This window comes from Canis lupus, chromosome 1 (genome assembly GCF_003254725.2).
Source record: "Canis lupus dingo isolate Sandy chromosome 1, ASM325472v2, whole genome shotgun sequence".
Taxonomy (NCBI): Eukaryota; Metazoa; Chordata; class Mammalia; order Carnivora; family Canidae; genus Canis; species Canis lupus.
Window position 1 is genome coordinate 10,999,897 of NC_064243.1, and position 25,274 is coordinate 11,025,170.

A 25,274-nucleotide genomic window follows, 5' to 3' on the forward strand; every position below is an offset into this window, starting at 1 on the left:
ATCAGTAAGGAAATATTTTATATGTTTTCTCATACTGTGAAAGCCATTCCTTTTTTTTCAAGATTTATTTGAGAGAGAGAGCGCGCACATGAGTGGGGGGATGGGCAGAAAAAGAGACTCTTCCAGTAGACCTCCCGCTGAGCTCGGAGCCCAGAGTGGGGCTCCATGCCTGCTCAATCCCATGACCCTGAGATCAGAACCTCAGCCAAAACCAAGAGTCGGGCACTTAACCAACTGAGCCATCAGGGCATCCTGAAATGAAGATCATTCTTGATCTTATTTCCCACAGGCTTAATTGCTGGGCAAGATGACAAATTAAAAGGTGTCTCTCTGCTTTGGAGAGATAATACATCCATTGTAGAAAATCAAAATGCCAGAAGAGTTGTGTTCCATTCTGGAGAAAATCAGGCATTTCTTTAATGATCTACATGGGTAAACAGAATTTTTGTTTTTGTTCTTTGCCTGTAAATGCTTAGGGTGGGGAGAGGAGGAGGGAGAAAATACTCAGTGGTTTGCAGAATATGAGTATAATAAATGAGCTGACATTAGGGCAATTTGCCTTTCCTGTTTGGTGGAAATAGTTCTAATTTTTCAAATTAATGATTCCCATTATCTTGACTGATACCAAATATCTTTTCCAGAAGTGAAGTATAATATCAGCGATTTTTAGATTATTTCATATCAATATTATAATGTAAAGACATTTACATTATCTCCATGTAAAATTTTCTGTTGCCTAAATTCCATGATCCTGCGTTATAAACTGTTTCTTCTTACAATCCCTTTTCTCTTGTGTCCTGTCCTTTTAGTTTTTTTTTCAAAATCACCTCTCAATCGCTCTTATGTCTTAAAGTCCATATTCAAATGACTTATAGATACTTATGCCCATTCTTTCTCCTGTATTTCAAGGTGTATATCCAATTAACTAGAGATATCTAACTATATGTCCTAAGATTACACCAAATTTTCTTCCAAACCTGCTCCAATTTTTTCAATATCTCTTGCAAAATTACCATAACTCACCAACTTGTGTGAGGACGTGTGGACATCATCCTTAATTTATTTCATTCTTCATATCCAACCAGTCATTAATTCTGTTGGTTCCATCCCCTAAATACTCCTGTAGTCTGTCAATTTTATTCTATCCTCACTCTTGCTACCCTACCAGGGACCTAGCACATCTTCTGAAGTGAACCATGAACCTTCTGTTGAAGAACGCTCCTATAAAACCCAACTTCTCATCCATCTCACAGCCCACATGCAGGGACACACCACAGCTGTTGCTCATTAGTTATCTTTATCAGTCAAGTCTGAAGGCATATAGATAATTTCCATGGAAATCAGTTTTTAGTGGTGGGACAATAGTCAGAAGAATGGGTGTGTGCCCTCTTAGAAATGGTGAAGTGTTACTTTGAGCCTGGGAAACCATATCTTCACCTGAGAGTGTGTTGTTACCATCTTCAGTTATATAAACACTATAGCAATTTCCATGTAATTTGTCATTAAAAAGAACTCACATTCTATAACTGGGATTGTGGTTGTCTTTATAGAACATATCAGGAGGTTTTCAGTATGAACCAGTTGCTCCCCTGGATTATGGCAACAGCTTGTTAACTAGGATCCCTATTTCCAAATTCACACTAAGGATGTCTTCAGAATGAACATTCTAAAATGCAGATTTTCCCCAATCATTTGGATTGTGGGATTCTAAATGAAAAATAAATCTTTTTTTTTTTCTATTTAGAACTTGTAAGTGGACCTCAGAATTAAGTACAAACTCTGTAATATGCCCTTCATGATGTCACCACTGCTCCCTTCTGAAGTATAATATAATTTTAGGTTAGAGGCCAGGTCCTCTGACCTCCAAATATTTGTTTTAGGTATTATGTACCTTGGGTGTTTTATTCTGCTCTTTTATTCTTTACTTTAGGTATTATGTCCCTCTACTCCACTAGAATGTGAACAGTGGTGACAGAGACACTTGCTTCTGGCCACTGTTGCACCCCCATCTCCTAAGATCACTTGGCATGTTCCAAATACCAATGAAATATTTGCTAAATGGATACTTTTGGGATATTAGTCAGATAGTTTTATAATTTTTGTTTATGATGATTTTATATGACTTTTTAATAAAAATATACAGTATGGTTTAAAATTAATTAAATTAAATTAAATATATACTGAGATAAAACTTACTAAAGCAAATTTTTTATCTGAATAGAAATAAATATATATAAGTAAATGGCAAAACGTTACATGTCTAAGATACTCAAAAACATTTAATTTTGTAAAAAGTCCTTTTTGGAAACTTAGAGTATCTCTGCTTCTGTCCAGACCATAGTATTAGAATACCATGAGCTTCCCAACATTTTTCTCCTAATAACTTGCTAAACAAAGAATGAAAACTGGCTACAAACTAGATTTTCTTGTTAGCTCTAATTCTATTATTGTATTAATTAATACTCTGACCTTTTGAGAAGATATTCTTTTATTTAAGATTTTATTTATTTATTCATGAGAGACATAGAGAGAGAGAGAGAGAGAGAGAGAGAGAGGCAGAGACACAGGCAGAAGGAGAAACAGGCTCTATGCAGGGAGCCTGATGTGGGTCTCAATCCTGGCATGCCAGGATCACACCCTGGGCTGAAAGCAGGTGCTAAACCCCTGAGCCACCCAGGGATACCCTTGAGAAGATATTCAACAGCCTTTTTGAATCCTTTGTCTAAACAAGTCTAATTTTGTATCATTTCCTCAGTGGAGTGGTACAAAAAGTGACAGTCTTCTTCAAATTTGTTGACAATATATCTTGATGATGGGGGTAAGAATTCACTACTGTACCTTGATGCAAGATACAAATACCTAGAATAACTTCATAAGCAAGAAATTTAGTTGAAATTTTAAAAATCCTTCCCTGTATTCATTTATTGCAATCCTCACTTTTTGTTTAACATGTATTTGATAGGTATTGTTTATTTGATAGGTATTGTTTATTAAACACATCCAAGGAATTGATAACTTGTATCAATACTAAATACTTGTACATTGACTTACAGTTCATATTTCAATTTATAATATGTAATCTTATTCAAAAATTTAATCATCAACTAATCCTGAAAGTAGATTTCATTTGTATCTGTTGTTCAGGTAAAAAAGCAGACTCAAATGTATTACCATTTGCTCCAAATCCTTGCCTAGCTATCAAAAAATTGCATGTTTAATAGAGGTCATTCATACCTATATGTTGTGTGAAAATGGATGTTGTACTGATTTTTTAAATCAAAATAATAATAATCTAAGAATGACATTTAGTAAGCTGGCCCACACGTGCCTCCTTTTTTTAGAAAAAGAAGTCATAGTTATTGATAGACACAAAATGATTATCTTTTTTCCCATGATTATCTTTAAAGTCAAATACTGTTTGTAGTTCCATAAAATGATTAAGTTGAAACTTATGAAACGGCCGATGTTTAATTATCTTTGCCCTAAAAATGCAAATTTTGTTTATTTCTACCTAACAATATATTATCTCTGTATTCATAATTTTCACTGGTATTCTTTTGTCTGAATCACACTTTCCCCATTAATTCATATTTTTTACTCACGTATTAGCTCATTTGCTTAATTCTACTTTGGAAAATCATTTCCTAAAATCATTAATACTCAGATTATTATCGTCTCCTTTTTTTCCTACCATTATTTTTGGTCTCTATTTATTCTATAGAAATTATATTACTTATTTCTCTGTATGTCTCTATCTTTAATGAGACTTAGTTTTGTTTGCTTCTTGTATGCTACATCCTTTTGTGTATTTTTTTTTTAATGCAAACTTCATGAACAAGAACAAAGTCTAGGGCTTGAACAATGTGTCTAGGAGGAATAAAAAGTGGTTGCCAAGGGCTTGAGGGTGGGGGATATAGGGAAAGGTTGGTAAAAGAGTATAAACTTTCAATTATAAGATGAATAAAGTGTAAGGACCTAATGTATAGCATGATGACTATAGCTGATAAAACTCTTTGCATAAATTTGCTTAGAAAGTAAAACTAAAAAAAGGTAAGTATGTAAGGTGTTGGATATGGTAATTAATTGCACGGAAATAATCTTTTCACATGGTATGTGTATATCAAGTATCGTGATTTATATTTTAAACATTTTTCAATTTTATTTTTCTCAATAAATCTGAAGAAAATGTGTTCTGGGGGCCACCTACACTACTCATTTTACCCTGTGGTAGCCTCAGCTTGCATTTAAATTCTGACCCAGCCATTTTACTTTCCTAAGATACTTAGGTGACTTGAGGCTTAATATAAGTAAATATAAAATAGGGACAATTTATGATAATATATAGAACGATCCCAGACCCTTAGGTGAGTTCCCATTGAAAAATGGTTACTCTTAGATTTTCTAGACTGTCACAATGTATTTCCATTACACATTTTAAAGTTTAATAAATGGAAAGTCACATGTAGTGGTTCAGAAAAAAACTAGACAAAACTTTACCCAGGACGAGGAATTTAGAAATCTAAGCTCTCATAATTTGTCATAACATGGCCATTCTTTTTCTACTCCTCACTTTTTGATTTGTCTTTTGCTCCTCTCCTCAATGTCTACAACAGTGATAGGCCCCTAGTAAGTAGATGTAAGAAAATAGTTTAGAAATCTATTCAATGCAACAAGATTTTTTCTTAGAATTTTATTTGAAAATTAAAACAAAAATCTTTCCATTTTCCAATGAAAAGGAAAAATGTACATTCCTAGTCAAGACTTTTGTGTTCTTTAATGTTGGTTCTTTTTTAGAAATTTGTGTTCTCAAGAATAGTGTACATGTTCAGGGTTACTTCAAAAGAATTAGTGAGACCTCCTCTGTGACTGATTCTGTTTTGTCAGTGGCTTCCTATTCTTGTAAAAAAACAGGGTTTTGTAAAAAAAACCATAAAGCATATGTAAATTCAATTTATAAAGCAAGTGTAAGTGGCCGTGTGTACATTAAAAGGGAGCCAGGATATTGAAACTTATGCATATTCACTTTACCTATATATATGTAGAGAGTAATTTAATTAAAATTATTTAAAATGTATATACAAAGCCACAATCTTAGCAGTGTTCTTAAGCCTCCATAGGCAAAAGGAAAACATTTATAACATTTAGTCTGATGCATGTATTTCATACAGAAAGTCAGGTAGTGAGATAAATTATGCTTTGTCTAAAAATAAAAGACTGCATATGTCAATAAGGTAAACAGAGATTTTTACAATTTGCTATCAATCTTAATTACACAAGTATACATATAATGAAATTAAATACAGTATTCAAGATACCATCTTATTTATGCAGATCCCAACAAGACTATACTTTTATGAAGAAAACACCTTAAGACATGTACTAACTGTATCACAAGCAGTTTGATGAGCTATGGCATACAAATCTAAAAATCATTCCTAAAAGTTAAGTATTAGTATCTCCAATTTTTTAAGAATAAAAAACTGGTAAGTGGCAAAGCTAGAATTCAAAATATCAGAGTTTCAAGTCTCCCATCCTTCACCCTGGCTATTATGAAAATCCAAAATAAAAGCATTACCTGAATACAGTGCACGTTTATTATTGTAGGAATGGATTGAATGAAAATATGTCTTATTAGATTATTTAATTAACACTATATGAATGTAATTCAATTAGGAATGTGTTATAAGGAAAAAGAAATCAATTTAGAAAAATAATGTATAAACTATATCAGTCGTACAAGACTATGCATATAGAGAGATACCTCTTCTTTGAAAGTATAACCTTATAAATCTGGGGTCTGTCATTTTGCAGACACATTGTTAAAAGCACTTTAATTCTAGAAAATTCAAAACAATAACTTCTATAATCAATTTAATTTCCAGAATTAATCACAATCTCACTATGCGATCTTGACAGCATATCTCTTTTTTTGACAAAAATGAACTACTTGACTGACACATTCATGTCTTGAAAGAAAAGAATTAGTTGTGAACTGATGTGTTCATAACTGTATTACTTCACTTTTTTATGCTCTGAAATAGGAATTTATTGGATATGAAACACTTTTGTTATAATCTTTACGGAAAAGGAAATCATATACACTGCCCCTAAGCTCTAAATGCATTATTTCCTCAAATCAATTAAAAAATTAATTAGTTTAGCTAATACTTTAGTAAGACAATAAGTTTACCCCAGTTATGCTCTCAAGTGAGCAGGGAATATATAACTTCAACAAATAATAAGGGCTGCTATTCAGATAGGGAAGAGAGAGGAAAAAAGGAAGAAGGAGCAATCTAGCCCAGAGGATGGGAGGAAATCTTGATTTGTAGCAGCAATATTTTGAGAACTTTTAACAAACTTCCATCCACCAACAAAATTTTATTACATAATATCAAAACACTCTTTTGAAAGGGGCAAGTAAACTTACTTTTCACCTGAGACAATATTTTAACATTCTCCCCAAATTTAAGTTATCCTCTGCAATATACATAAAAATTTGGGTAAAGCAATTTTGATAAAAGCTAATACTAATAATGATAATAATCTTTATAACAATAATTATATTCCTGAATCAAAAACCAAGCAACCTACTTCTATTTTTCCTAGGTAATTCAGACCATCAGTGCAGTGGATAGAGATGAATCTGTAGAAGATCATCATTTTTACTTTAATTTATCTGTGGAAGACACAAAGAACTCAAGTTTCATAATTATAGATAATGAAGGTAATGCCATTCACTCATAATGACTTTTGATCCTTTCTTTGAGAAATGTGCCTGATTTCAAAGGAAATTTTATAATGTTGCTTTTTATATGGTCCTTGTAATATGATAATGTTGAGAAATAGAGCAATAGTGGCAATGAAAATGGTAAACAAAACCCAAAGTCAAGTTCTGAAAATACTAACCCCATTTCTCACTGGATTTCTCTAAATTAGAAACACTTTTTCAAGTCATCAGTGGCTATAAGACCTTGCAAAAACTAAATGACCCTGCAAATACAATGGCAGTACTGACACAGTGGTCCCTTTCATGTCCTTGTAAAACTCAGACTTCAATCTATGTCTGGGGAAGAAAATGATATATACTTATAGTCATGTTAGCTTGATTGATTCACAGATATTTGGAGTCATTAATTAGAAGCTATAAATATATAAAATTGGTTTAAGATTATTCTCTTTCCTTCAAAATGAAATGATTATATCAATCCAAGGACACAGTGTTCCAAAGGATTCTGTGTGGAGAGACAGCATATCTTATCCTTCTATACAGAAGTGGATTGATTTTGCATAAAGCCACTCTGTTCTTTTTCCTTTCACTTCAGTAGAAGATTTTCTTGTCATCATATGGATCTGTTTTAATTTTACTTTGTATCTTAAAGATAAGAAACACTATAAGATTTATTACTCAAGCATCCATAGCCAAATACCTGGTTCGATCTAGGGGAGATCTTTTGTGGGAGGATAAACACAGACATGTTCTCTCCTTTTTCTCCTTGTCAAATTTCTCAGTGAAAAAACCTCAAACTTAGGATAAAAAAATGCAAATATCAATATAAGAAATAAATTGTAGCTTAGGTTTGTTTATGTTAATATAAGTTACTGGGACAAATTAAGTTTATTAAAACAAAAATAATTTAGTTTAATGTTTATAATTAAAAGTAATCTGACAAAATATGTATGGAAAAATGTAAACTCTCTTAATTTTTTTTAAACTCTCTTATCTTTTCAATCTGTCTAGTAAATATAATCACAAGTTTTATAGGTTCCAAAGCATGATGGACGATTTGTTTTAAAAAGATGATTTAGGAAAAGTGGTTAACAGGCACGCATTTTGAAACTTCATTTATTTGTGTTTTACTCTTTCTGTCTTCTAAGTTTTGATTGCTACAGAAAATTTGGGAAGCTATAACAACACACACACAAAAAAATACGAAAATAAGGACTCTGGCACAAGAAATTGCACTAAAAAGTTACTTAGAATATTTTGGGATTCAGGGGAAAACAACTTCAAATGTGTCATATATTGTTCATCTTTGTTGATTTTTTTAAATGTTCTTCCTATATGAGTGAGGGGTACTAAGGTTTAGCTGTTATCTGAATTTTAAATAGAAAATGGGTTAATAATGTCAAAGTAAAATGAAACATCCCAATAGAATTTTTCCTACCAAGTAAATCTCATTAGTAAATACATGATTTGAGATCACTTGCTGTGATATTGGTGGATGACAGAAAGTCTTGTGTATTTATGGTATTTGTGAAAAGAATGAGATTCTATTAGAAAAAGCATGTGTCATCGGTAAATAATCCAAATGAAATTCATACTGTCATCATAAATTTAATATCAGTAGCTTCTATAAAATATTGAGATCTGATTACAAAGCTGTTTTCTATGCTCTACTTTCTGTTTTCTACCTTTATCAAAGGCGTTTTGGAATGGACTCACGTATTCATCTAATTATGTAATTAGGGTTAGGGCAATGCCAAACCAATAGAGAGTTTTTGAGTGTATCTTTTATCTTTTTATCAGAAATGTCTTTATTATTTAACCTTACTGGATATATTTATACTATTGCCTCTTGTACATAAGAGTTTCATTTATAATATTGAAAAATTATGCACATGGATTTTTGTTTTAGATAACACAGCTGTAATTTTGACTAATAGAACTGGTTTTAGCCTTCAAGAAGAGCCTGTCTTCTACATATCTGTCCTAATTGCGGACAATGGAATCCCATCACTTACAAGCACAAACACCCTTACCATACACATTTGTGACTGTGATGACTATGGCAGTACACAGACCTGCAGGGACAAGGACCTTTTGCTTTCCATGGGATTCAGAACAGAAGTCATACTTGCAATTTTGATAAGCATTATGATAATATTTGGTAAGTAGTACCGAACTGAACCTAACTACATTTACTGAAAATAATGTGATAAATATAAAAAATGTCAATTCCATTATCACAGCATGGAATGGGTTTTGCATGTGTGTGTGTTTAATTGCTCTTCTGAATGTGTTGCAATTCTTGAACCAGTGGAGTGAATGAAAAGTAGAGTGATCACGCATTTCAAGATGAAAATCAATGATCCTTGAATTCTGAATGTGTCAGCATGTGTGTGTATATTTGTTTAGGAATGTTTTTGACACTGCATTGCAGCATATGCAGTTATATAACAACTAGTAATTAATAATAATAATAATAATAGCCTCTGTGGAGTGCTCATGACACTCCAGGATACTGTCTTGAGTGTTTACATGCAATATGCGATTTGATACTCACAATAATCTTATGGAGTGGTAACTACTATCGCCTGCATTGTTAGAATGAAGAAAGTGAAACTCAAATAATTAAGTGCTCTACATAGGGTCATGCAGCTGGTACATGATGTATTAAATTTCCGTAACTGTACAACAGTCTAATCAACCCTATGCTGCAACTCACTAGAGTCCTAGGACCACTACGGAAGTTAACAGTCTGGAGGAATGCAAATGGAGGGTTTTTACTTGATCAAAGTGCTAACCACAAGGGAAATTTAAGTAAAATTGCTGTTTTTAAAAAAGATTTTACTTATTCATTTATTTATTTATTTTAGAGAGAGGGAGTGCAAGAGAGGGGCCAGGGGCAGAGGGAGAGGGAGAAAACCTCAACCAGGCTCAGCACTGAGCACCTTTGGAGAAGGGCTGGATTTCACAGCTCTGAGATCATGACCTGAGCCAAATCAAGAGTTGACTGCTTAACACATGGAGCCACCGAGGAGCCCCAGGCTTCGTTTTTGCTTATTTGTTGTTGTTTTCACAGGCAAATGTTATACTCATTTTACGGATGAGGCCAATGAACCCCAAAATGTTTTAGTCAGGCTTCCAAGACTACAAATAATTCATTTAGCATAACCTTTTCTCTTTATTTAACATACTAGTGTATACAATCCCATCACTTACAAGCCTCCTTACCTTCCCTTATAAGGGAACCCTATCTTGCTTGCCCTTGTAACTTCATGTCAAAAGTCAACACAACTCTATTGAGTTTTCTCAGCCACTGTTTCTATAATCCCAAACTCATGCTCAAAATGGCATACATTTTTCAAGGATTGCTTTGCCTTCACTCTCATCTTTCTCAAAGCTTCAAAAGTCATGCATTCCTCTTTACTATCCGAATTACCATTCTTTCCTACCCAGCCTCAGTTTTTAAGATGATTTTTTCATGGCTTTTGATCATAAAAGAGAATATAGAGCTGCATAGCTGGGTATCAGAATCAAGTGCAGTAAAAGCAGTGTAGTGTTTGGAGGATGACAAGTACTGATTTACTAATAAGTACAGACCTAAACCAAGTCCAAAAACCCTATGAGTAAACCAAGGACAGCTTCACAGTCAAGGGCAGTAATAAGATTTAGAGGGTGGAAAGTGTGGCTCGGCTGATAGTTTTCTTTGAAAGTGTCATGAATACTCTCTCCAATTCATAGATTGAAAAAATTATTTATTAGCTCCCTTTCTATATCAACCATATATCTGAGCTGAGTTTCACAGTACCTGGATTCAAACACAATGACCTTATTTCAAGAACACTAGTTCAATTTTTTAAAGATAAGATTTATACAAAACATTGCCTAATGCATTTCTCTATATGATAATATTAATAACATCACTTCATGTCTCAGTTTCAGTTCCTATAGATTAAATTCGTTCCAAGGCTATGAAAGGGTTGGCTGTTCTTGATACAGACACACACACACACACACACACACACACACAATTTTTTCAAAAAATGGGGAGGAGTGCTTTGAAATCATTCTATTTCTATGTGGTATTAAAATTATCTTATGTAATGAATATTGTTTGTGGGCATACCAGTGTTATGATTTAAAAAAAATGATGGTTTAGGCTTTCTGAAATTAATGTGGTATCACTGTGCACAGGTTCTAAACCAACTGTGTGGTGGCATATACTTGGTAGTCAATAAATATTAACTTAGAAAATAATTTGCCTCAGTGGGGAATTTCAAACTGCTCTGTTGTGCTTAACTTCTCTTAACAGGGATTATTGGTTACTAACATTGACAAATGCATATGGATTGGAAAATTCTCCCTTATGCTCCTCTTCTTTTTGTTTTCAATATGTAAAAAATAAAATTTTAAATTATCATCACAAAACAGTTCACTCTATTTTTATGATGTTTGTCTACTCTAAATCATCAGGCAGAAAGATTGCTATACTGCCTTGTCATTCTGCATGATCCTTTTGTAAATTTTCAATAGCCAATATTGTAATTAAGTTTTGGAGAGTTAAAAGTTATACAGGATATTCCACTGTGCCGGGGATGATGCCCCCAACCCCTGCATTGTTTAAGGGTGGACAGTATGTTTTCTTTTTTTCTTAAAATCATAAAATCTAAGCTCATGTCTTGAGCTTTTAACAAAAGCAAGGATTGTAAGGTTTGTTATAAGTAATATACAACATCTATAAATATAAACTTATATTAATATATTATGCTGTATTTATTATATTATGTTAACTCATACTCTCATATGCTTTCTTTGTCAGGGTTTATTTTTTTGATCCTGGGTCTGAAACAGCGAAGGAAGCCAACTCTATTTCCTGAGAAAGGTGAAGATTTCCGAGAGAATATATTCAGATACGATGATGAAGGAGGAGGAGAAGAAGATACAGAGGCCTTTGATATTGTCCAGCTGAGGAGTAGCACCATCATGCGGGAACGCAAGACACGGAAAACTGCTGCAGCAGAGATCAGGAGCCTGTACAGGCAATCTTTACAGGTTGGCCCAGACAGTGCCATCTTCCGGAAATTCATTCTAGAGAAGCTGGAAGAAGCTAATACTGATCCTTGTGCCCCTCCTTTTGACTCCCTCCAAACCTACGCTTTTGAGGGAACAGGGTCATTAGCTGGATCCCTGAGCTCCTTAGGATCCGCAGTCTCTGATCAGGATGAAAATTATGATTACCTTAATGAATTGGGACCTCGCTTCAAAAGATTAGCATGCATGTTCGGTTCTGCTATGCAGTCAAATAATTAGGGCTTTTTTATTAGTAAAATTTAAAAAAATGCTAATATGTTTGGGCAAACTGGTAGTCTCTTGGTAAAGAGTTGTGTACTCCAGTTCTTGGGGTGGGGGTGAGGTGGATTATAGCATCTTCTGATTTCCTTGAAGTAAATGCCCCTTGTTTATTGCAAGCTACCCACATGTTGTCCCTGAGCGCAGGCGTGGAAGGATGCTAACAACCAGCTCTCCTGTGCCAGTGCAGGCCAACTCTGACATGTAGCAAATAGTCCTCTAGCACTTTTTTTGCTACCATCAATACAAATTCTCTGAACTTTTGAATTTTTCGTGTGAGAAAGGCCCTGAACTAAATCAACTTAATATTATTTCATTTAGCCATTTTTTAAAAATCTTACAAAGTGAGAGGAAAGTGTTTATGTGTTTTAAGTTCCTGATTCTATATGGAGATACACATCTAGGAAAATCTGGGTGATTCTATAAAACTTTTAAAAGCTGTTTTTTTATGAATAAGCAAGTTTCTGATTCAGATTCTATGATTCATAGTCGTTTGATATTTTAAAATCATTGTCAAGACCATACTTGAAAACTGATTTCAAATTTAGATACATACTTGGTATGTGTTAATTAATCAAAGATACAGTGTAGATTTGTATTGTCTTTGATCTTACAGATTTGTATAAAAAGGGAGTATGAAAATATGTCTGGGAGTGTTTTATGTTATTTTTTTATGTAACCAGAGTATATCTTCATCATTACAATGCAATAGCGAAATACGTGTCAAGGTTTACTCGACATTAAATTTAAACTTTATGATAATCATGGAAAGCATGAAAAATTTTAAGTAAATTTTTATTGCCACTAAAAATGATAGCAATAAATGAAATAAGTATTTGATTCAAAGTTGAATTAATATTCATCCAAAATATTATGATCAACCATACTGATTCTTACCACACATAGAATAAAACATAAAATTCTCAGCATTTGTATTTTATTAAGAGCTTAGACTATAACTGATTCTTTACTGTCATTTTTTTTTATGATGGGTTATAAAATTAGGTGCAATAGTTCCTTTTATTGTAGCATTATGAAGGAAGTATGCTAAGCTCCTGGACATGGTAAAATCCATGATAACATCCACATAACAAGCTTTATGATAACATCAGATAATAAGATAATAAAACACTTTAATTTTAATCAACATCTTAAGAATGATCTTTATTATTCTATCCAAATCAAAAAGGAATTCAAAATTCATAGGTTGAATGGAAAGAAAATGGTGAATACAATGTTCTCAGAATTGTTTTATATGTTCATTTCTTATTAGCAGCATGTGAAAATGAGCTGAACCAAATTGATCGTATAGGCTTAGATAAAATATTTTTAATAATTTTTATTTGAATAGCTACAGCATTTTTTCCCCTCTGTACTTTGAAACATAAATACCACATGTAATAGAAGAGAGGCTTTCCATCAATATCAATTCAGGTACCATTTTGTTGGCAACATAGGTATCATCACTTCACAACAGCCCAAGACTAGAAATACAACGATTTAGGAGGCTATTAAAAGTTGATGAGAAGTCATAAGCTGTAGAAAATCCTATGCATTCATACCATCATTTACTTAGGGAAGAGTAAGAATACTAAACCAAACAAATTGTTAAAAGAGAAACACTTGACAATAAAATAAAAAATGTATGAATTGAGAGAATATCTATCACATCGACATAAAATTGAGAGTATAATTAGATATATTTCAGGAATTATTCCATAAAGGTTTATTCCCTGTATTTAAAAGATAGTGCTGTGAAATCTTGGTTGAAGAATTGGAAAGTATGATAAACAACAGATAAATCAATCCATGGAAAATAAATGAAAAAAACAGAAATAGGGTCTTCTGAGGACCTAGTAGGTTCTGTCATGAATGAAAGCCTATGAACAACTTATCAATTTGGATAGACACTTTAAAAAATGCACATCTGCATCAGTGGGGTTTCAGGTTAGAGTCCAGTGACACTAAGCAGATGTGTTAAATTCTGATAGGATTGTTAATCATAGGTACATAGGAAAAGAACATAGTGGTTGCATATCTATTTGCTAGTCTAAAAAGTGTCCTTTTAAACTATATAAAAAATAGTATCTGAGTTTTGTATAGAAGATGCAATTTCATAAAAATCATACTTGGTTATATTTCAATAACATTTGACCTTTTTGTAGTCGCTTGGGTGTTACAAGAATGCAGCTATATCCTAAGCTAAAGCATGACATTAAGATCTCATTTTTGTCAATTTTAATAAAGGCTAAATCAATGCAGATATTTATGAAAATAGCACAGCTTCATATTAACACCTGCAGTGCTTAAATATTACCCTTAGTTAATTCGCAGGTTTGTGTGTAAGTCTGGGATTACTAATGGTTGAAATAAGAAAATACTTCAAGTCCTTTAGAGGGATCAGAAACTGCTAGTGATAATAGGTGTTCATCAAGCACCTGTGCTTGAGCCTACCAGCCCTGAGTGTGAATTAGTGCACTATTGTTCGAGTACCTGTGTGAACTCTGTCAAACTGTCTACTCTTTGTAGATCTGAGTTTCTAATCTGTAAGACAAGGTCCAGGGTACCTAATTCACATGGTTGCAGTGATGAATTAGTCAAACAAGAAGCACAAGCAGTGCCTGATTCAATAAAGAATTACATGACGATGGCTGATGTTATTCCGCTGGAACATGCAGACTCCTTTTCCTTCTAGTCCCAAGTGATCTCCACGGCTTCACAGCATGTTTGTCATGCAAATCAACTTTCTGACCTGACATAGAAGGCCATGTAGTAATCTGCCTTGCTCATTTCTGCATTCTTAACTCTTCCAGCCTCATGTTCCAAGCCGGAAACAATCTGCCCCCAAACATTTCTCTTTTTCATTCCCTCACTTCATTCATGTCTGCGATCAACTGTGATTTCCTCAAGAAGGCCTATCTGATCACTGTCTTACACTGTGGCCCTAGCTCTGCCTGGCTTGTATTCAAATCCCTTAGCCACCTGGCATTACAACGTATATGTGCTTTTTTTTTTTTTTGTGCATCTTTATCACTTATTAGAATGTAAACCCCAATGGGCAAGGAATCATCTCTCTTGTTCACTTGTTCTTGTCTAAGATTGTTTGTACCACATTAAGTGGACCAATAAATATTCCTTAATGTAACAATGAATCCCAATCTATTTTACCTGGTCGTGTATAGAAGAAGCCATATTGAGTTTGGTTAAATAATCATATGGAATTAATATATTTTTCAAAATAGGTCATTGCTGGGTAGTTCTCGGGTACAATAAGATTTTCAAAATATATCTAGTAATTATAGAGTTTGGTATTCTTACTAATTATAGAGTTTGGACATACTGGTATTATCCCCAGGGGTGAAAAAAGGTAATGACTTTAAACTATTCCATCAAAAGAGGTCCTATGGTAAATACTGTAGAAATTCACATGTGAAAAAGTTCCCAGGAAGTGTGATGAGTATGAAAACATGTGCAATGCATGAGAATTCCACTTCCTGTTTATAACACAAAACTTGGTAACAAATGCATTGTTAGATTTACAAGGCTACGCGAAACCTACAAACCACACTTACACAAGTAAATTCATGTTCTTTTTTAATGACGTAAGAGGACATTAGATAGCAAATACACTAATGGCTGGGAGACAAATTAGAGAATTAAATGGAGGAAAGGAATATGTGTTTTTTTAATATATATTTCTGATTATGTCTGCTTATCTATCTATGTATCTATTGGGATAAATTGTGATTTCTTGGAGGAAGGGAGACTAGCACCTCAATCGCACAGCAGATCCTTAGGACCTGTTAAAATGTGTTGGTACCTTCTTTCTTCTTTTCCTAGAGAACTCTGATGATGGGAAGCTGAAGAACTGGTCTGAAATGGTGGACAGACAGAGGGCAGGAGCTGGACCAAATGCAGCTCGTAGCTGTTGACAAGGCAAAGCTGCATGAGTTTCCCATAGATTAAGGAGGTTGCTGCTATAGAAATTTTGCACAGAGGGAAAAAACTGAAAGGGAGCTTAAACTAGTCATCCAAAGAATATGTCACAGAGGCTAAGGAAAAATAGAGACCTCAAGTCCTTAATGTGTCTCCAGATACCCTCTCCATTAGCCCACAATAGAGCGCCAGCAGTCAGATGCCTGACATCTCAGAGGACTCTAGCTGTGGGATTATGGAAGTGCCAGATATGTTTATTGTGCCCCTTACCTCCGTCTTCAGACACTAGAGGTCCAGAAACAGCAGAATAAGTGGGAAAGAGTGAGAGAGAGAGCCTTACATTGGATGTAAGGAAAAAGGATTTTAAAAAGTGTTTTTGACACTGACCAGAAGCTGTGCAAACTGTCTGGGACTTGGCCAAGGTGTGCATCAGAAAGATCAATGCAAATGTGTATGAAAACTGAATACTATAAAACATTTTCATGATATTTCTTTCAATTTCAAATGAGTCAATAACCTGGATACATTAATATGTCAATTCAATTTGGAATTCCATATATTTTAAATGATTCAAAAATCAATTCTCGTCTAAAACCAGAAGCAAAATACAAAAAAAGTAAATGTAATTGATCATGTTCTTAAAACACTTGTGAGCACATGAAAACAGCTTACACAGTTTTATTTCACGTCATTCTTTTGTGCTTATTCATGTTCATATTTAAAATGTGATATGTTCTATTTAAAATGTGATAGTTCTGCAGTGCTAAGTGATTTATCTCAGCTACGCATAAGGCTGAACATTGAAAATACCTCATATTCATGCTTACATAGAGGTACAAATCTAGGACGTTTTGTCTAGAAAAGGAAGCTGATATAAGTATTTACATGTTTCCATAATATTATCACCTCACTTACATGCTAGTGAGAATAAGTGGCCTATGAAGTACATTTTTAATTGTTTTCCAGTTGCTAACATTTCTTTGTTGTGTAAACTTTGGTGAATAATTTAAAATGTTCTTTTTCAGTACTTTAATTTGTACAATGGGGTATTAAAAATAATCAGACTCTCATAAGAAAGTTAACTAAAATAATATATATGAAGAATTAATTATTCTCTAACATACAGAATGCATGACATTTTATCTGTTATTATTAACAAAACATTTATTGTGATATTAAGTTTATCTTTAGAAATGCTCATAGACCAAGCTCATTACTCTACAATTAACATGGACAAGAAGAAAATGAATTAATGCAGGACAATAATTAGCTGGCTGTTACTTACCGTCTCCCCACCTTGACCCTTCCAGGGTAATGTTCCATTATTACCAAAGGAAAAAATTAATTGCTCAAGTAATGCATTATGTATGAGATGTTCTGATTGAAAGTCATCTCCCTATGACATTTATTTGGGGGGAAAACTCTCTTAAGTAATAACCACAGATCAGGGCAATTTTTTCTAGGTATGGATATCTTAGGGGAAAAAAAAACTATCAAAAAAGAAAAAGGTTTGTTTACTTGGTCACTAATACACAAATTAATTTATTTCTCTATTAGATTTACATGGAAGAAATAAAAGAAATATGCTAACAGCTCCAAAAGAAAGCTTTCAAACCTGTGGTTAATAACGTCTAAAGTTATTAATTTTATATTATAAAGTTCTAATTTTATATTAGGAGTTTAAAATTAAATTACAAAGCAGATTGTTCTCATCACCTCTGACAATACAAAATGAAACTCTGCACTCTTGGCTTTTACCTACGTTGGCCTATCCTCCTCTTTTTAAAAAACAAAAATTAAGAACCCATTACCATATGTTCTCTGTTGAGTAAATTTTTATAATCTTTCCCTTTCTTTTATCCAATCATAAGGCTCGGGCAAGTTCTAAGCAGTTGTCCAGCTCATACTGACACCTCAGTTTCCAGACACTTCTTTCTTACTCCAGATGACCTCTACATCATTCTGGGAGCTTCCTCTGCAGTACTAATTATCTAATTTTAACTTTCATTAAAATTTAACACATACCTGAACTTGACATATTCAATTCACATAGAATTTCACCTGATTTTTAAAAAACAGTTTAAGTTTTACTAAGTGTATGAATTAAGTCAGAAGTGAATAAATCAGACAGTATATTCATCCATAGCAACTTATCATTATCACACATTGATTAATAGTAACATGGTTTTTAAGAACAAAAATGTCTTCTTTATAAAATATTCTCTACAATCATGATACTTTATTTTTATACAAATACCTGAAAATGAAATCTATACCAAGACACATGGCTAAGAAAAATTGTGAACTGTAAAGATTCTAAATATTTCTCCCATTAAGGTCACTTATTCTCAATAAGTAAATGAACAAATATTGAAGGTAATAATCCAATAATAAGAAGATAATAAACCAATAATCCATGTTTCCACTTACTGAGGTTAAAAGCAAAGCGAAGGTTCCCTTTGGTTCCCAGAAATTCATGGTATAAAATGAACATATTGGCAACCACATTAATCACCCAATCATTTACACATCTGAATTGTGGCTGATTTCTTTTTGAACTTCCTACCAAAATATTGAAAGGTGGTATTGATTTTTAAGGTGGTGGACATAGAATAACAAAAGTCAATTTAGTAATATGCATTTTTTTTCTTTTTTTTTTAGTAATATGCATTTTTAACTTGAAATTCCTTATTTAAAAATGTCTTCTGGTCAAACTAGGGTCAAATCACACAAATCTTTAAAATAATAAACCCAGCGAGGATGAAGAAAGAAAGAGGAAATAAATCAGGAGCCAGGGATCTGGATCCATTTTAAAAGGGCAATTGTGCTTAACTGACTGCTTTCCATGCTCTCTTTCTACTTTTCTTGGTGAAAACTAGTAAATTGAAATCCTTTTTCTATAGTATTTTAGAGAAAAATATTAAAACCTAGAGTCATAAATGTATTCCTTCCTAGGCAATCAAAATGCATTGTTCCTACTGCTAAACTGAGGTTTGACTCTTGGCAAAGGCAAGACTGACAAGTCATAGGCCACCATACTCCCACACAAGACACTGGACCAAATGTGCCACACTCTTTCCTCCACCCTAGTGCCTCTGGCTCTGTCCCTAAGGGCTGATTTCCAAAGTTCCTGCCATTGCCCAAGGAGGGAAAGTTCTGAGCAATAAAATTTCTTAAATAAATTGGAAAAAAAAAAAAAAGAGCCACACATCAGGTTCCCTGCATGGAGCCTGCTTCTCTCTCTGCCTATGTCTCTGCCTCTCTCTCCCTCTCTCTCTCTCTGTGTCTCTCATGAATAAATAAATAAAATCTTAAAAAAAAAAAAAAGCCGACCTGCTTCCACTGCTAACTCACTTTATTATGGAAAGACCAAGGAGACGTAGAGGGGACATTAAAAACAAAAAATAAACAAAACAAAACAAACAAACAAACAAAAAACCTCCAGCGAGAGGTGCGTTCTACCCACTTTTACTTAGATGGAAGACTGCCCTTCTGTATTTTGTGCCATGGCAGATATTACCATTATCAGCTCCAAGTGAGGAATATAATGGAAAATGTATAAGAGAGTAGCATCAACTGACACAGAATTGCATACTACATTAAAATCCTAAATTTCTTATGGTTTCTAAGTATGTTTTCTTTTTTTTTTTAAAGATTTTATTTATTTATTTATGAGAGACACAGAGAGAGAGAGAGGCAGAGACACAGGCAGAGGGAGAAGCAGGCTCCATGCAGGGAGCCCAACACGGGACTCGATCCTGGGTCTCCAGGATCAGGCCCTGGGCTGAAGGCGGGGCTAAATCACTGAGCCACCTGGGCTGCCCCAAGTTTGTTTTCTTATTGGTTTGCAACATTAATAAAAATTGATAGATTTAGTGAAATAGGGATAACTTGAACTGAAAATCATAGCTTAGACTTTTATGAGTGAATCATTCTAGAGTATTTAACATTCCAGATTGCAAAAGAGTTTCTGCCCTTGTAAATCATTTGCTACTTTATAACGTGTTCTCTTTTCTAATTAAACTGATTGCACAACACTGGGGGAACCTTGGGATTTGAACTCAAAGAGTATTATGGAGGCAGAGCTATTCATTCCAAGCTGGTTCTCACTTTGTCACATGCCAAACTATTCTAAAAGCCAAGTGCTACTTTCTATGGCATGTCTGCTACTCCCTACGGCAGATTTCAGCCCCAAATTTTCCCTTCCCTAATCACTTCCATTTATTTTTATACTGTATATAACATTAAGTAAATCAGAGTATTCCATTATGACCTCTAATTGCTTTTCTGAAAGGTAGGCTTCTTAAATGTATTAAATATGTTAAACATGGCAACAGTCCCGCTGAGAGACATAGGGATCTCAACAACATCATCACCTTTATAAAGCAATTGAAGATGCTTCTCTTTTTCCAGGCAGTTCTTTAATTCAAGTAGAAATGATCTGAGATGTGGCTTTTATAATTAGCCTTTGCCTTAAGACATTGCCCCAGAAGAGAAAAGATTAGAATAATAATGAATTTTTAAATAACATACCTACACTGCTTTGCATTAATAATAGAAGAGTCAACGGATATCGGTTTGAAATACTCAAGTATTTAGTAGAAACCCTTTGGGGAAATAAAGTATATGGTTAGCACTGTTAATCTTTTCAAAAGTTAAATCTCACACAGTTAAACCACTGTTAAACTGCATGTAAGTCAATATATCCCTAAAGTGACCCTCAACTAAAAATAACAAGAGGTGAAAATGCAAATTTTAGAAGATACTTTACTACCTAAGCAATTACTTTTATCAAAAGATCCACTTGAAGAATATCATTAAATATCTTTAAAATATGGTATCTATACGATTCCTATATAATTTCATGTTTAGGATAAATTGGTTCTAGTATACTAAGTGACATATACGTACACATACACACTGCAAAAATACTACACTGAGCTGTGCAATATAAAACACTGTTATATACATATAATAAAGTGCAGAAGTCACACCATAAGATAGTGAGAATCACTCTGCTGTATTCTCATTCTAGTTTCTTTCTAATGACACAAAGCCATCCCACCTATTCAACTTCCATTTTTAATCTCAAATAGCAAATATTTGAGTGTCCATTACACAGCAGCATTTTAGCAAATGCTGAGAAAATCACGGAGAGGGTTGCCTGGGTGGCTCAGTCAGTTAAGCATCTGCCTTCAGCTCAGGTCATGATCTCAGAAACCTGGGATCGAGCCCCACACTGGGCTCCCTGCTCAGTTGAGAGCCTGCTTCTCCCTCTCCTTTCCCCTCACTCATTGTCTCTGTCATAAATAAATACAATCTTAATTAAAAAAAATAAAATCAAGGAGAATAACACAAGGTCTCTTAACACTAAAAACATATTCTAAAAGGAGACACATGCACAGCAGTACATTTATCACAATCCAGAAACTATTGGAAGTAAATATAAAGTGGGTTGGGAACATGGTGGAGGTGATATTTGAGCCTCAATTTGAAAAAGATTGATGAGGATATCGACATTCACACAATCTTTGCAGACACTGTACCATACCTCTTACACATGTACCTCCCATGCAGTGGAATTTTTTTGGATGTTAGAACTTTCTTGGGACACCCTGCTCCGTTTGTCAGTACATAGGAGTTACCTCAAAGCTAGGCTTGCACCAAAGACACAGTAGTGAATAGCAGTCATGTTGCAAAGGCAGACACTAGGTAGGGAGCTTAATCCTGCTGTAGAAGAGAGCACTGTATTGCTCAACTCAAGGGGTGCCATTCATTTTTCAGTATGTATTGGATAGTGTTTGTTTTATGAGGCAACTCTGGCCACAAATGTCATCCTCTCAAAAAATTTTTGAATATTTTTAAAAAATAATTTTAGATTTACTGAAAAGTTGTGATGACAGTATAGTCTTCCCATAAAACACATATCCAGGTCCCCCGAGTATTAACATTTTACATGAGGGCAGCACATTTATTGTATTTATATATTATATTTATATATTTATAATAATAAAGATATAATATTTATAATAATATATAATATTTATATAATATTTATTATAATTAATGAACAAATAATGATATATCATTACTAAAACTCAAAATTTGTTTGAATTTCCTTAAATTTTACCTGATGTCTCTTTTGTTCCTATCCAGGGTACTTACCACTTTGTTTTCACACACCTTAGGCTCCTCTTATCTGCTGTCTCAAGGCTTTCATTGTTTTTAAAGACCTTGACTGTTTTGACTGGCTCTAGTTATGTATTTTGTAGAATATCCCTCTATTGGATTTTGACTAGTGCTTTCCTAGTGGTCAGACAGGGGTTATGGGCTTTGAGGAGAAATACCACTGAGGTAAATTGCTATTTTCATGGTATGGTAAATCAAGGGTACCTACTGTCAGCATGGCTTATTGCTGCTAACATCCACCTGGATTATCTGGTTGGGTATTTGTCAGTTTTTTTCCACTCTAAAGTTACTCTTTTTTCCTCCCTTTCCATACTATGCTTTTTGGAAGGAAGTACCTATGTGTAGCCCACACCTAGAACATGGAAAATTATGCATCCCCTCACCCCCTCACTGAGGACAGAGAAAGTGTGTAATTTTCAGGATGTTTTTAATGAAATGTGTGTCTATTCTCCCAATGGATTTACTTATTTGTTCATTTATTTTTTTGTTCATTTATTTATATCACTGTGTCCTTACGGATATTTTTGTTCTATTTTGGGTTATATTACAATATTACTATATTTTGTTGCTCAAATTGTTTCAACTTTGGTCATTGGGAGTTCTTATGTTTGGCTTTTGTGTCCTTATTACACATCCCTCTGTATGTGTGTGTGTGTGTGTGTGTGTGTGTGTGTGTGTGTAGCACTCCCTCACTTTCTAGCGCTACAACATGCTCTGGTCCTGTCTTGTATATTCTTTGCTCCACTCCCAGAAGCAGCCATTTCTCCAAATATCCATGGTGAATTTTACTGGAGAATGATGTTGGAAACCAAGATTTGGGAAATGGGTGTTGTTATTGCTGCTGAGATGCTATCTCTTTCCTAATAGGCCTTTTCAGGTGACAGAGCAAGGAAATATATTTGCGTTTCTACTGTTACTTGCATATACATATATCTTGATCATATCATAAATATTTCCATACATTACTATCTGCATATGCATCAATCAAAATATGAGTTTATACTCATGTTTCCAACACTGATCCTCTAGCTCATGGATCATTCTAGCCTTCTACACTTTATTATATCTAAACTATGCTCCAGCAATAAGAAAACTAGCTTCTCAAACCTATTTATATAGTTAATTATTCAATTCTATATACATTTACAGCAGTGTCAAGATTGTGAGCCAGTTTCCTCTTTGAGGCAAAACTTTATACCCTAGATTAAAGGGCTTACGTACACTTTCTTTTACCTTAAGTTTTACAGACTCTGGTTGTTTCCAAAGTTACTTAGATCAGCTCCTTCCCCCACCATCTTTCAGTGAGGTTGTTTCATGGATTTATATAGTTATTTATATACTACAGTTATATTGTTTTGTTACCTTCTGCATTCCATTCTGGGATTCCCTCAACCTCCTAAATATTTTTATTTGCACATATTAAAATTCATTCTATGCTGTCAGTTCAATGGGTTTGAAAAAGTGTAGTGTTATATAATCTCAATCACATTATCATACAGAATAGTTTCTTTGTTCTAATAATGTTCTAATAATGTCCCTGTGTTTTTCCTGTTGAATTCTTTTTCCCTTTCCCCGCCTCCCAAATCTGGTAGCTATTTAATTTCTGTATAGTTTTGCCTTCTCTAGAATATTTTATAATTTGAGTCATATAACTGGTAGCCCTTTAGACTGGCTCCTCTCAAACAGCAATGTGTTTGGAAGGCACCCTCAGTCTTGTAGTGGTTTGATAGCTCATTTATTTTATTGCTGGGTAGTATTGCATTATAAAGATGTACACACCTGGTTTATCCATTCACCTATAACAGAACATCTCAGTTGCCTTTTTTGGCAATCATGAGAAAAGCCCATGTAAACACTCCTCTACTGGTTTTTGTTCAAATCAGTCGTGTAAAAACCTAGGAGCATGATTGCTTGATTATATGGTAAGACTATATTTAATTACTGAAAAGACACCAAACTGTGCTCCCAAATGTCTGTACCATTTGAGTCCCCATCAACAGCGAATGAAAGTCCCTGTTGCCACACCTTCATGAGCATTTGGTATCGGGAACTTTTTGGATTTTAGCCATTCAAATAAATCTGCAGTTGTATTTCATTTTAATTTGCATTTTCCTAATTATAAATTATGATGAGCATCTTTTCATATCCTTATTTGCCAACTGTATATCTCCTTTGGTGAGGTGACTGCTCAGATCATTTGCCCATATTTTAGTTGAGTTGTTCATTTTGTTGAGTTTTAAGAGTTATTTCTTCTATATTTTGGATAAAATATAGGAAAAAAAGAGAACTCTTTCTGTATTTTGGATAAAATATAGTTTCCAGATATGTTTTTCAAACTTTTAATCTCAGTCTTTGGTTTGTCTTTTTATTTTCTTAACAGTGTCTTTTGTAGAGTAGGAGATTTTGTTTTAATAAAGTGTACTTTATCAATTTTTTTCATGGACCATGCTTTTGATGTTGCTTCAAAAAACTAATTAAACAATCCAAGGTCATGTAGATTTTCTGCAAAGTTCTCCTCTAAGATTTTTATAGTTTTGTGTTCTCTATCTATGTCTATGTTCCATTTTGGAGTGAATTTTGGGAAATTCATGATGTCTTTGTCTAGGTTTATTTTTTCACATATGTTCATCCAGTTGTTCCAAAACCATATGCTGAGCAGACTATTCTTTTTGCATTAAATTCCCTTTACTCCTTTTTCAAACATCAGTTGAGTATATGTGTATTTCTTTCCCCTGGGTTCTCTATTCTGTTCCATTGATCTATGATAATACCATGCTGTCTTAATTACTATAGCTTCAGAGCAAGCCTTGAAATTGGTAGCGTGAATTCTCCAACTTAGTTATTTTTCTTCAGTACGTATTGATTGTTCTAGATCTTTTTCTTTTCATGTAAAGCTTAGAATCAGTTTGTCTACATCTACAAAATAACTTGCTTCAGTTTGTACTGGGATGGCACTGAATTTATAAATCAAGTTGGGAAGAATTGCCTTTTTAACAATATTGTACCCTCTATTCCATGAACAAGGAATGCCTAATTATTTAGATCTTTGATTTCTTTCATCAGAATTTTGTAGATT

General features: G+C 33.8%; 1 protein-coding gene across 1 annotated transcript in view; it reads left to right on the top strand.

The window, feature by feature from the left end:
• CDH19 (cadherin 19) overlaps positions 1-15,225 on the top strand; it is a 95,717-nt gene extending 80,492 nt beyond the window's left edge. Inside the window, 3 exon segments of the mRNA XM_025422063.3 lie at positions 6,607-6,724; positions 8,637-8,888; positions 11,544-15,225. Of these exon segments, the coding sequence (XP_025277848.3) occupies positions 6,607-6,724; positions 8,637-8,888; positions 11,544-12,034 (861 nt within the window). The 3' untranslated portion in view covers positions 12,035-15,225.
• Positions 15,226-25,274: the final 10,049 nt, after the last annotated feature.